The 13,650-nt window shown below is 31.9% G+C and overlaps 2 protein-coding genes across 2 annotated transcripts; one reads left to right on the plus strand and one right to left on the minus strand.

Moving 5' to 3' along the window:
* Positions 1-2,555: 2,555 nt before the first annotated feature.
* LOC118041679 (transcription factor MYB17) lies at positions 2,556-5,188 on the plus strand. Its single transcript, XM_035049150.2, has 3 exons — positions 2,556-2,850; positions 3,410-3,539; positions 4,114-5,188. The coding sequence occupies exons 1-3, from the start codon at positions 2,718-2,720 to the stop codon at positions 4,799-4,801; spliced, it is 951 nt and encodes a 316-aa protein (XP_034905041.1). The 5' UTR covers positions 2,556-2,717; the 3' UTR covers positions 4,802-5,188.
* A 320-nt stretch (positions 5,189-5,508) lies between these two features.
* On the minus strand, positions 5,509-9,332 carry LOC118041680 (remorin). The gene is made up of 5 exons (XM_035049151.2): positions 9,029-9,332; positions 7,127-7,174; positions 6,735-6,822; positions 6,211-6,292; positions 5,509-5,936 (listed from the first exon to the last, which is right to left on the minus strand). The coding sequence occupies exons 1-5, from the start codon at positions 9,195-9,197 to the stop codon at positions 5,742-5,744; spliced, it is 582 nt and encodes a 193-aa protein (XP_034905042.1). The 5' UTR covers positions 9,198-9,332; the 3' UTR covers positions 5,509-5,741.
* Between the last annotated feature and the right edge of the window lie 4,318 nt (positions 9,333-13,650).

Consider the following 13,650-nt stretch of genomic DNA (forward strand, 5'->3'; position numbering starts at 1 on the left):
CAAAAGATATTGTAGTGAGGGTAAAGACCACTACAAGAAAGAAATGAGAGGGGAGGAGAGGGTCAATACTCGAATATGTAATGGATCGTCGTACAGAGCAGGTGCAGTCATTGTCCAATTGCCATTAGTTCTCTCTTTCCCCATAAATTTTCTGTGTCAATAATCCACCATTAATGCTTTCCCTTTCATCTTCACTGGAATCCCCTCTCTTTCTCTTTCCTGTTTTGCTCAATAAAAAATGTACGTGAAAAATAAGAAAAGAAAACCCTATAATTTCTGGTTGAATGATGATGCTACCAGGCCTCCCTCAAATGGGACAATATCTGTAATTATCGTACATAAATACTTACACTGTATATACGTACATTTAATGCATTGCCAGCTTGAAACTTGTCGATGAACCTTTATTGCACAAACCACAATAAAGTATAGCTTTCGATTTCCATGATGATATCCCAAAATCTCGGTATGCTCGTAAATAAAATTATTTGGTATTTAGATGGTTATTAATTTATATTTTTATATTGATAGTTTTTATATAAAAAAATATGATTGAGGATAGAAGTACCGACAACTATAAAACAATTATTTTTGATAAAATTTAGAGATTATCTGATAATAAAGTTATTAATTTTTAAATCAAAAATTTTAATAAAAAAAACTTTAAATTCTAAAAACAAGAGTATTTATTCTTGTTTTTTATATGATAAATTCTTTAAAAGTTAAGGTATGGATGCTTAAATAATTGAAATTGTGAACTCCTTACATGGATGGTTCATGAGGTATTTATAACTTATAAACCTTATCGTTTTGATAGAGTAGAGGAACTATAAAGTCCTTTTTCTTATGATGATATTAATGAGATCAAAATATTAATGACAAATATGAAGGACTAGAGAGTCATTTTTTTTTATAAATCATTAATAAATGACAAATATCCCTTGCAAATCATTAATGAGATCAAAATATGATACGACCTTTTACACACTTACAGATGTAAGGTGATGATTATTTATGACATTTATAGATGTTAATAGTTTTAAGAATGAATCTTATAGTTCTCATATGGATCTTTAACGACCTCTAAACCAATTAGTTTTGGCGCATAGTTAAGCTTAGAAGAGATAAGTCTGACAATTTATCAAACTCAAGTTGTATTGGACTGAGCACATGGTTAAGCCTAAATATATTGGATTTAGCCATTTACAAGACTCGCGTTAACTTGAGTTGAATTTAAGTATATTGAATCTAACAAGTTGTCAGATCCACATTGTATTTGGTTCAACGCATGGCTAAACATATTTATATTAGATCTAGTAACTTGTTAGATCTAAGTTGCTATGCTGAGCCAAAGTAATTTGAATTTGATAATTTGTTAGACTAACGTTAATTTAAACTCGGTATATATATAAATTATTAAATTTAATAACTCATCAAACACATATTAACTTGAACTCAATACATGACAAACCCCTATTATCTTGAGCTGAACATTTATCTAATTTAAGTAAATTAGATTTGGCAGCTCCTCGCACCAAAGTTTACATGCACAACATGTTATTGAATCAAAGCATGTTAGATATGAAAGCTTTTAAAATTTAGCTTAGGCCATGTTTGCTTATCGGGAAGTGGTTTCTGAAAAATCATTTTCCAAACTTTTATGTGTTTGTTTATTATTAGAAAAATTGCTCAACGGAAAACACTTTTCAGTCAAAGGAAAAATTGGCTTGGGTTTCAGGAAAGTGTTTTCCTATAAAATTTAGGCGGAAAACACTTTCCGGAAATTATAAAAAATTTTGAAATGTCATTATTTGCTGATTATATCAAATTTGATCCTCAAACTTTTGATTGCTATATATATTTTGTTTTGAATATTTATTTTTCAATTTCATCTCTTAAAATTTAATTTTTATATTAACTCTGGTCCTTATTTTTATAATTGTTATTTTTTTTTTCTTATTATTTTTTTATTGAAATTTTTTATCTATCAAATTTGATCATTGTTTCTTTGATTATTACTTATTTTATTTGAAATAATTTATGAAATCCTAATTATTATTATTTAAATTTCTTCATCTTTTTTTTTTATAGATTTGGTCTATATTATTTTGATTATTATTTATTTTATTTGAGATAATTTATGAAATTATATTTTTTTTCAATTTCATTCTCATTCAACTTTTTAATTTGTAAGATTTGTTCCTCATTATTTTAATAAATTTGAGAAAAATAAAACATTAATAAGTTATTTTCCAGCTCAATTTTCATGGCATAACTAAAGACTGGAAAATATTTTCCAATTTATTTTTCATTATATAACCCAACATCAGAAAATAATTTATTTTTCTGAAATTTATTTTTTTAAAATTTATTTTTTTAAAAAAACTATTTTTCAGTAAATAAACAGAGCATTAAATGAAGTTAATTTAAATTTTTTATCAGAGCATAAAAAAATACGGAGTAAAAAATAATAACCACCACCTTGGATAATAGTACTCTAGCATTTAATTTATAGCCTCTCTCTCTATATATATATATAAAGCTTTTCAGTTTTCTCTTTGAAAAAGCTTGTCTCCGAGTGAACTTTAGAGGCACTTGCTTTTCCTCGTGTTTTTTTGTTTGTTTTTTTAATCTTTCATGGTAAATTAGAAGTGAGTTTACTTTTGTTGGAACATTGTTGCTGAGGTGATAAAAATTGTGAAGGATTGATCGAGGAGATGGGGAGGACACCTTGTTGTGATAAGAACGGTTTGAAGAAAGGGGCATGGACACCTGAAGAAGATGAGCTTCTTGTTAGTTACATCAAGAAGAATGGACATGGTAGCTGGCGCTCTCTCCCTAAGCTTGCAGGTATAAACTAAAGCCGCTGCTTTCTTTAGGTTTTCGAAGCTAAAGTTGCGTCGATCTTGTTTTGTTTCTTTCATGGAGTTACATGTCACCAGCTTGGAAAGTGCTGAAAATGTTTTGCATTTGTTGGGTCACTAGAATATTTGTTGGACTTGGATAGTATCATTATGGTATTGTAAAATGCTTTGAATATTCAAGTGGCTGAAAGCTACTTCACAGTTTTGTGTTCTTTCCTGTTGAATGGATGCTGTTGGATGTTCACAGTACTTCACATGACTGTTTCCTACTCAAGCTAAAATTTTCTTGATGCTTTTTTGTTCTTTTCTTTTTAATGTCTTGATCTTCACTGTCAAGTCCCTTGATTTTATCTGTACGGAATTGACCTGTATGCTACAACGTTTTCAGTGGTACTGTTGATCGGAAACATGCTCTCTTCCAAAAGGAGATTGACCTTTCAGAAATCTTCTTTCTTTCTTGTAAAGTTAATTTTCTGCGCTTGAATTTCTTGAAACAGATCTGCAAATATAGGAAGTCCCTTGCAACTAACTTGTTTGTTTTGCAGGTCTTCTTCGCTGTGGAAAGAGTTGCAGGCTTAGATGGACAAACTATCTCCGGCCTGATATTAAACGGCATCCTTTTACTCTCGAGGAGGAGAAGCTTGTCATTCAGCTTCATGGCATTCTTGGAAACAGGTATTTTCTTGCTATATGAAAATTGAGAATACTGCAAGTACTTCGCAAAGTTGGTGGACCAAAGTGTCTTAAATTGATCGATTTCTTTTAAAAAAGCATTACGATTGTGACTTGATATTGTGCATGTACAGTAGCAATTCTGGGCTAACCAATTCTCTAAATATAGCTAAACTACATCCTTCGAACTCCTGCAAGCTTTTTTCAGCTGATTTCCCCCTTATAGTGTATGCATATATACATATACAAACTAGGATGAGCAAACCATCCTCACAAGCAGCCTCTTTTTGTGTTCTAAATTTCCATTGAACCACCAGAATTTGAAAGCAAACTTGGACGTAAAATTACATTGGTGAGCACTAATTTTGGAAAAAAAGTGGCCATAATTGTTTCAGAGAGGAAACAGTTGACAATTTTGTGTGGTGACAACACCAAGAAGTTTGCGGCAAGTGTTGTCAATTCAACTGTGTCAAACTGCATTTGGAATGGGAAAACAGGATTTGGTTGCTTATATGCGATATAGACCCCTGTGCAGTTTGTAATTAACTCTTCCGAGTGCTGCATCAATGACTTTCAGGTGGGCGGCCATTGCTTCTCAACTACCAGGCAGAACAGATAACGAGATCAAGAACTTGTGGAATACCCACCTGAAGAAGCGCCTTCTTTGCTTGGGACTTGATCCCCAAACTCATGAGCCCTTTACGTCCCGTGGACCAGCAAATAAAGGACCTGCATCCCCAGCTACTCGCCATATGACGCAATGGGAGAGTGCTCGGCTTGAAGCTGAGGCACGCCTTTCAAGGGAGTCATCACTCTTCCTTCCACCGACACCGGGAAAAATTGATTGTGATTATTTTCTGCGCATATGGAACTCTGAAGTTGGAGAATCTTTTCGAAGGATCAACATGGGAGGTGCTAAGACCGCCTGCCCAAGTCCAGTTTCTCAGGCTTCTTCATCGACAAAATGTGGATCAATTTCAGCTATCACAGCAGATATTAGCCCCAACCTAGCAGGGTCCTCTGCTGCCGGAAGCAATCAAAATGAAGATATGGAGTGCAAGAGCTGTAGATCCGATGCAGAAGATGTGATGGCTGGGCCTGACTCATCAAGTTCAGCTGAATCGGAGGATTCGACAGACTCCACATTACAACTTCTGCTGGATTTCCCCATTAACAACGACATGAGCTTCCTAGAAGGAAATATAGACAGCTACGCCACATCATCTGGAATGTTGACTGGAGCCTCCATGATACCCCCCTTGTGAAGCATGCATGAAAATGTTGCTCTGTATAATGAATCTTCTTTAGCTGGGATTTTGACATGCTCTTCTTCTTCTTCTTCTTCTTGGCACTACAAGCTGTGAAGCTAGTGTACGAGCACAGAAACTTATGAGCTAAGCTGACGGCAGTTGTGGGTAGTTTTTCAGCCTACAGTTAGCGTTTTTTATTTACTAGTACCCTGGTGATTATATATAGAAGACACGTATCCTTGGCGACCTAAACTTCCAGGTTTAGCCTCGCATGCATGCTATTTATGTAATGCTAAAATCGTCTCACTGGGATCATTGATTCTACTTGTTCATTAGAATTCTGTCTGAACCAAGCTATGAACTTTTGATCATGTTTTGTGAGGCGATTTTTGGATTTGATAAGATTCAGTTGGGTGGAAACTTTTCTATTTAGGCAATCAGCAGTAGATGCTAGCCTGTTATATCGCCTGAGCAGTATGGTAGATTAGTAGTCTTAACTTCCGAAAGGGAACAACACTGCTGAAGGATCAAAACAGTTCATTGCGATTTTGTATATACCTAGTTATTAAATGTTTCTGAAACGACCTTAGTAAATCAATAATTGCTTCTTGTCACCAAGCATTAAAATTTTCTTATCGTGACTTCTCATCGGTCATTAGTTTTCGTAAGATTGACAAATAGAAAAAGCAAGTGATGTTGCGACAAGGCAACTTCATGCCAACTTTACAAACATGTTAAAACTTGTTTCTCATAGATCAAATATTGTATTCCTGTACATAAACACACTGAATATTTAAATTTGCTGATGTTTTATGAAATAAGACATAAAACTATGTGGAAAAAAACAAACATGAAAAGCATTAAGATGAAAAAAGGAATTACAATCACTATATATGCAGAGGACGACTGATGATTCAACTTGCTGCTTCCATGCTAGGCTCCTAAAGTAGCTGCTTCAGAAGCAACCAAGAAGCTTCTTCGGGGTTTGTCCAGTAGCACGATATTTCGCTGCCATCTCCTCTGCTTTTAACAATTCTTCGCCACGTTTGGCTTCAACCATGGCCCTCTTTTCTTCAGCTTCTTTATGAATCAAAGCAACCTTGTTTTTCATTTTCTCTGCGTATTCTGCCTTTTGTTTCTCCAATTTTTCCTGTCAGTTCTTTGTTTTGTCACTCTCGAATCCGAAATGCTAAAAGAACTATACTATAAGCATAAGGAAAGTAATCTCTTCAGTTTGTTAATTTTAAAGTCTGTCATCCTGAGATTGTTACAAGGACATTATAATTGAGGGGGGAAGCTTCAGTCACTTGGAACAGGAAGAATACTGATTGGATCTACCAGAGAGGATTAAATTATTGATGCACCTGACTGTGAAAAGAATTTCAGAAATGAACAAAGAACCAGGATTACAAGAGTTCAATTACCTCCATCTTTCTTAGTGTGGCTTCCAGAGCTGCCTTTTTGCTGTTTTCCCATGCAACAACAGCAGAGAGCTTTTTCTGAGACCTGTTAATCAGTTATAGCCCATTGCAAATTGTCAGCAATTACATTCCTTCAGATCATATTGTTATCGGAAAGAGAGTTATAGGACACCTTGCAGTTTATCGCATCAGATAGATGTGATTAATTTCTCAATGCACAAGTTCAGTTTCAATTCTTCAACTTTCAACATTCCGAGGTCAAGTAGAGGACCTATTCCTGTTATGCATAGAATGTGTATTTCTAAAGCCATGTTGGAATAGGAATAGAGATCTAAACGTTCTTATAAGAATCTTACTTAATGGCTTAAATGAAGCATTAGAGAGGAAAACCCTACTCAGATGCACAGACCAAGAGAAACCCAATTTTTACCACCTTTTTTAAACACATTGCTAACAGATTTATTTGGATTATTATAGCAGCACCGCTGTACATTGAAAGCAAAAGGAGAGAAACAAGAAGACCTTACTTGTTTTCCGCCTTAGTTTTCTCACTGTCTTCCCATGCCTTGATAAAGGACAGTCTCTTTTCTTTTTCAAGGTCAGCAAGAGCTATATCTGAAAACAAAAACAATCAAAGAATAAGTTGCTTTTAATGAAACTTTCTTCATCGTGGTCTGCCCAGGAAGTTTGCATGCGCACACATACAAACTCGTAATAGCATTTACATGTACATAACATTAATCACTGAAGAGATTAGAGACAACATCAATGCGTGTAAGGAATTTCCAAAAAGATGACAACAGACTAAAACTGGACAGAATCCCTCGGCAAGTATAAGAAGATTCAAACAGAAATAGACTCGTTCATTTACAAAGAACATCCTACTGCTCCTTTATTGTTTGTGGCTAACAAAAGGTACCTCTGTCAATTGATCCACCTGAAATCTTTTTCGGAGCAGGTTCTGTCTCTGCCAAAAAAAGAAAAAAAGAAAATAATTAGAAGCATCTAAAGAATTTATTATATGGATGGTAAAATTAGGTTGTTGAGGATGTGATTCATAGAGAAAGACATTCTGTTCAGTCACCAACATCCTTATTTATTTAGTTCCAATACGAGCAATACACACAATAATCAAACTAAAAGGAGAAAAAAAATCGAAACAGCAACAAGGTTTAGACGTCACAAATCATGTTTAATTCTGGGGTAATGAAGTCATGAAATGTACTCTAACTACTCAATCAGCACAGAGTTTGTGCTTAACAGCTGCACCTATATTGATCCCTTTCATTAGTTATCATATTCTAGCTTGTATTACAACAGAGGCGCCATCACTTTTGACGTATCCAGTAAGAATGAAAGGAGGCTGTTTTCCTTGAATGATCATTGTTGAGTAAGAAATTAATCCTTTCAAAAGGTAACAGTAAAAAGATTGATGAGAAAGGCACATCTAACCCAAAAGGGCCACAACAGACAGCTTTGATGCAAAAAGTCTTAACATGATTAAGTGTATTTTTGCAATTTTCACATCAGAAAGCATGGGAAAGTCGAGGTCCTATTGCAGAGTGTAGAATTGCATGATTGATGTTACTAAAGCAAACCATCACCCATTCCATGTATAAGCATAAAGCCAACTATGGATAATAAGTGTATCAACCCAATAATTCCTAGTTGGGTGTCATTATACAAGATATAGACAATATCTACTAAAAAATAAAATCTTTGGATACCATTGTGCTAAGTAGGGACTGTTTTCAACTAAAAAAATGTTTGTGGATGCCATTATCTAAGTAGGGACACTTTCTATCAAAAAAATTAATTATTTAAATACCATTATGCTATGTAGGGACTATTTCTATTCTCTGTAAGACATAAAAATAATTGAGCTAGCATAAAGAAGAACTCTAATAGAAATAGACAGCGTGTCTATGTCATGTTCGTATTTTCTCCAGCTAATAATATCATTTGACAGAAAGAAGAAACAGTAAAAAATCCAAACATCTTGGTTTTTCAACAACAAAAGATACATGCCCATCCACTAAAATTATCTAGATACAGGCTGCAATGCGCTTATGATTAATGTCTTCAAAATCAAGATATGGAAATCATACAGCCAGAGATCCATCTGACTCCCAGGGAAGGAATAGACAGCCCTCTCTAAAAGAAAGATTCCCCTTTTAATATATTCCATCTTGAAAATATATTATTATTACTCACAAAAGTTAAAATCCTTCACCTGTATGTAACTAGGCCAGTGTTCCTCTCTGGGTTTGTTTTTTTTTCGAGATTAATGATGGATTATAATTCACAAGAAACTCGAGATCTCACTCTCTTGATATGCAAAGGTATCAGTAAGCTTCTATGCCATTAATGAATCATGTGTTTGATCCCTTAAGAGTACAAATTTCTTTTGCTTATCCTATCTGATGAAGTAATTGTAGAAAATTTAATCCCTTGAGAGAGCAGCCAAGCTGCCATATCTATCTGGGTATTTTTACTTGCAAGTATTCTCTGCTTAAAGAAAAGGTGAGAGAAACAGTGACAGTAACGGATAATTGAATTTATCTGCATTCATCTAGATTTGAAGAGAAATCAGAATTTGATAGAAATTTCTTTCTTTAAAGAAAGAAATTCCAACTCAATATCATACTAATTGGGTCAACTTCTCAACACAAAATTAATGAAAAAAACTACCAAATCCAGCCATTTCCATTCAGACCACTCTAAAATTTTCGAAGCACGGCATCATTTCAAGACAAAATGATCATGGGTTTTGGTTTCTCATAATTTTCCAGAAAAATAAAAACAAAGATAAGGAACGTACTTTCAACAACAGCAAGAGCTTTTAATTCATCAGCTACCTTCTCTTTCTCTTCAGCTGCTGGAGGTGTTGGAACTATAGCTTTCTCATCCGCCACATCACTTTTAGTTTCCACCGGAGCTGGAGTCACCGGCGTCTCAGTTTCTACCTTCTTCACTTCTTGCTCAGCCATTTCTTTTCCTCTTCAGCTTCTCTTCAACTATTAACAGTTAGCTTGAAAATCTTTCACTTTGGCGACGTCAACAATATCTTCTCGTGCCCTTTATAGCTCCAGACAGCGTGTGTCACCACCGCAGGGTACTCTTACTCGTGGGTTCTACACCGTCGATTTAGAATACAAAACAAGAAATTCTTTTAATATGGCGGTAAATATGTAAAGTGAACTTAAAGAAGGATTCGCGTACGAAGCGTGGATAAATTGCCTTTTGCCGACAGGTAAAGCAGGTAAAGAGTGCCACGTAACGAGGAGTGGCGTTGGCTCCTTCAACGACGACGTAGAGCAGATAAATACAAAAATGGATGAAATGATTGTCTGTCGAAGTGGGGGCCAATTGAAAAGATAAACTTGACTGCGTGGATTAATTGAGAATAAATAAAATGCGAAATGGGGTCCATCTAACTCACTCCCCTGTGCTATTGTCATGGTTCGGCAGCCTGCCCAACAGTTTTCTTGGGACCCAAGAAACTATCCCCAATTTATTTTGATGGGATACTTTATTTATTGCATGCATTATTTCCATTATTGCACCCATGAATGAATGAAAAAGGACGTTTATGTTTTTAATTGATTTGATTTTAAATTTATTTTTTAAAATATTATTAATTTAAGTTTTATAAATTTTAAAATTATTAAAAATTTATATAATTATTAATTTTGAGGTTAATGAAATAAAAGTAAGCTGATCTGAATACTTATATTAATAAAAAAAATTAATATTTACTTTGTAAAGTAATTGTATTTTTTAAAAAAATTAATATATTTTCTTAGTCGTAGACATAATAATTTCATGCCACAACTCAAGTGGTTAGCGTAATAGCATGGTCGAAGCTAAGGTTGTGGGTTAAAAAAGTGCTGAGGTTACTGGTACTTTCTACGAGATAACTTATTATATTGATGTCAGTATGTTTTCAAGTTTAAATTATTATATTGAATTTTATTATAACATAAAAAAATTATAATTTTAGATATATTTTTTTAACATTTAAGATAATTTTTTTCCCAGCCCTAGCAAGAGTGCGGGAACTGAACTAGTTGAACTCGATAACTAGGTTGGTACTAACTTATAATATATATTTTAGTTTCCCAGCTTCATTGCTTTTAACTGGTTCAACCATTCGTTCTTCACCTCATTTTTTTGCACAGTATATGATGAATTTAGTAATTGTTCAACAGAAAGTATTTTTGCAATATGAGACATGCAAATAGTATATTAATGGCTGTTATCGTGGTAATAATAAATTAATCACCACCAATCAAAGTACTTCTCGTTGTAGATTCTCGAATGCCATAATCCAGTGTTATCTGATAGCATGTTCCCGCTCCACTCTCTTTTTCATTCCTGTCGTTTATCGGAGAACCGGCCGGTGCGGGTGCCTGCTGGGCTTGTGAGGCATGTGAGGCATGGGACCCGCAAATGGGGCGGTTGCTTTCAGTGCTGTCATCTGGAGGATTTATGGTGATTAGTGCTCATTAAGGCTAGTTGCGGCTGTCCTGATTTTTTTAAGAAAATTATAGATATTGTATTATTTTTATATATTAATGTTAAAAATAATTTTTTTAAAAATAAAAATAATATTATTTTAATATATTTTTAAATAAAATATATTTTAAAAAATAACATTTATCAAAATTGTTATTCGTAGCAAAGATTATTTCAAATCAGCCGTTAATATTAAATTTGTTTTGAATACCAAAAATGATTGTATGTAATTTTGAAGGATGTAACTCAATTGATCAGGCTCCATGTTTACTTTTTAAATATCACTAGTTCGAGTTTCATAAATTTCAAAACCACTAAAAATTTATATGGTAGTTAATTTTAGAGCTTAATTATAAAAAAAATATAATTTATTTATTTATCAATCAATCAGTGTTTTACAAGCTATTTATTATTAGTATATCCATGCATTTTTAAGAATTTCTTTCTTACAATCCTTCTTTTTAAATCCTTATGCATGAGAAATTAAAAATGAAATTTTAATTAATAATCATTTAGAACCACTTGCTATTGTTATTTTGTCTTGTCTTGTGAGAAAAACTTTTATTGATTGGATGTTTATAAGCCAGTGATATCGTAATCACTTTTCAGCGTTTTTCTAGGCTGAGATTATTCTACCGTGTTCTTAAAAAAATTGATTTTTTTTATTTTTATTTTTTAGATTGTTTTTATATGTTAATCTCAAAAAATATATTTTTATAAAATAATAAAAAAATATTATTTTAATATATTTTAAAATAAAATACACTTTAAAAAGTTACTGAAAACAATTCCGACAACTATTTTCAAAGAGTTTCTAGCAAGTGTTATTAACAGCTTCCTGCCTGCTTCTTGCTTGGTTTTATTTGAGAGTTGAGAGTGGTTTCTGTTGCTTGGATTATCTTGCATCGCTTAAGGCCTTTACTTGAATCAGTTTTCAATTATCAATGAATATTGCTAGACATTGAAAACAATAAAAAATAAAAAAAATTTCTCAAATTAAATTAATTGAAGATGATATAAAAACAAATCTATTTATCATACAATCTAGCATCTCATAACAAATTGTGAATTATATATGAAAACTCGAAATATCATATCATGATGCCTTTTTTTTTCCTTGTTTATGTAAACGGTGTAAAGTTTAACGTGATACATCGTACGTTTTAATCATATCAGGAAACAAAATCACTTTTTTTTCTTCTTTTAATGAGAACAACGTTTTTTAATAAGCAAACAAAAATACTTAGTAAAACATTTTAAAATAATAAAAAATTTATTATTATTGAAAATAAATATTTTATCTTTAAGATTTTATTTCACTTCACCTCACGTGCAATTAAGGTACTCGCAACATATCTTTCATAATTTTAATAATACTATTTTGGTTTATATATACTTATAAATAGTTTTTGAATTAAAAAATATGAAATTTAAATATCTTTAGCAAAATAAACCTAAGCTCTGAATCTAAAAAAAAAAAAAAACAAAGCTTAAAACGAGAGGAAAACATTAAAATATAAAGTGAAAAAAAAAATTAAAATCTAAAAATTTAAAGTTGAAAACTCTTTATTCACCCTATTTTTATAATAAATTTCAGAAACTAAAAAGATGAGAAATAAATAAGAATTAATTTATATCATTGGCAACCTCTAATTAGCTACTATAAATAAAAAAAAATAAATCTAAAAAATCTAAAAACTTTTCAAGATTAACTTCTTATTCATTTATAATTTTTTTTAAATCATGTTAATTAATTTTTTTTTCAACGGAGATGACTTACAACTCCTCTGCTCCGAAGCTTAATTAGTTGTTACGAGATGCATGCCCACGCGCTACCGCGGGCTTATAAAATAAATATATTTAATAGTGTTATAATTGTGAACCAGCGCTAGATAAGTAATAGAAACTAAAGATATGATGGAGCTAATATTTCATGACGGGAAAAAAAGTTGTGTTGGTGATCAAAACTTAGAGACTGAACAAAATGATTTGTAGCAATCCATAATGTTTTGGGAGGAAAGATACATTGCTTTCGCCACATGATTTAACTTTTCTGTTAATAAAAGGCAAAAAAAATTACAAAGCTAAATTTTCTACCAACTTAATATTAAAAAAAAACAACAAAGATAATTTTGGAAGGAAAAAAACCTATAAGAAAAAACATTGTAGCAATTGATAATGTTTTATGAGGAAAACTACAGTGCTTTCCCCAATAAAATAAAATAAAAAACCATTTAGATAAATACTGTAGCAATCCTTATTGTTTTGTAAGAAAAACTATAACGCTTTCCCTATATGATTTAACTTTATTGTAATTATAATTCTTAACCAACTTAATATTTTTAAAAAATAAACAAAGATAATTTTGGAAAAATAATAAAAAAATCATATGGGAAAACACTGTAATAATTCACAGTGTTTTAAAGAAAAAAATTATAAAGCTAAATTCTTAATCGGCTCAATATTAAAAAAATATTAAATCAACAAAGATAATTTTAGAAAAAAAAAAAATATTAAAAGAAAACACAAAAAAAGGAAAAAAAAATCATGTTGGAAACACTGTAGCAATTCACGATGTTTTGTAATGAAAGCTATAGTGCTTCCCCACATGATTTAACATTATTTATAATGACTTTTAATAGTAATTTTCAACAATGTTTTGTGAGGAAAGTTACAGTGTTTTCCCCACATGATTAAGCTTTATTACAAAGTTAAATTCTAACCAACTCGATATTAAAAAAAATAAAATCGACAAAGATAATTTAAAAAAAATATTACAAAAAAGAAAAACACAAAAGAAACTGGAAAAAAAACCATGTAAGGAAAAATTGTATCAATCCATAGCGTTTTGTGAGGAAAAACTTATATTTATTTGTAATTGCAATTATTAAACAACTTAATATTTAAAAAATAAAACTGACAAAG

This window comes from Populus alba, chromosome 14 (assembly GCF_005239225.2).
Source record: "Populus alba chromosome 14, ASM523922v2, whole genome shotgun sequence".
Taxonomy (NCBI): domain Eukaryota; kingdom Viridiplantae; phylum Streptophyta; class Magnoliopsida; order Malpighiales; family Salicaceae; genus Populus; species Populus alba.

What these genes read in the sequence shown, in the direction of transcription:
- LOC118041679 (XM_035049150.2), top strand. Translation starts at nt 2,718, where the DNA reads ATGGGGAGGACACCTTGTTGTGATAAGAACGGTTTGAAGAAAGGGGCA. An exon ending in CTCTCTCCCTAAGCTTGCAG is followed by an intron (nt 2,851 to 3,409) that starts GTATAAACTAAA and finishes TTTGTTTTGCAG; the next exon opens with GTCTTCTTCGCTGTGGAAAG. An exon ending in CATGGCATTCTTGGAAACAG is followed by an intron (nt 3,540 to 4,113) that starts GTATTTTCTTGC and finishes AATGACTTTCAG; the next exon opens with GTGGGCGGCCATTGCTTCTC.
- LOC118041680 (XM_035049151.2), bottom strand. Translation starts at nt 9,197, where the DNA reads ATGGCTGAGCAAGAAGTGAAGAAGGTAGAAACTGAGACGCCGGTGACT. An exon ending in AGGTGGATCAATTGACAGAG is followed by an intron (nt 6,823 to 7,126) that starts GTACCTTTTGTT and finishes TTTTGTTTTCAG; the next exon opens with ATATAGCTCTTGCTGACCTT. An exon ending in CCACACTAAGAAAGATGGAG is followed by an intron (nt 5,937 to 6,210) that starts GTAATTGAACTC and finishes AAGAACTGACAG; the next exon opens with GAAAAATTGGAGAAACAAAA.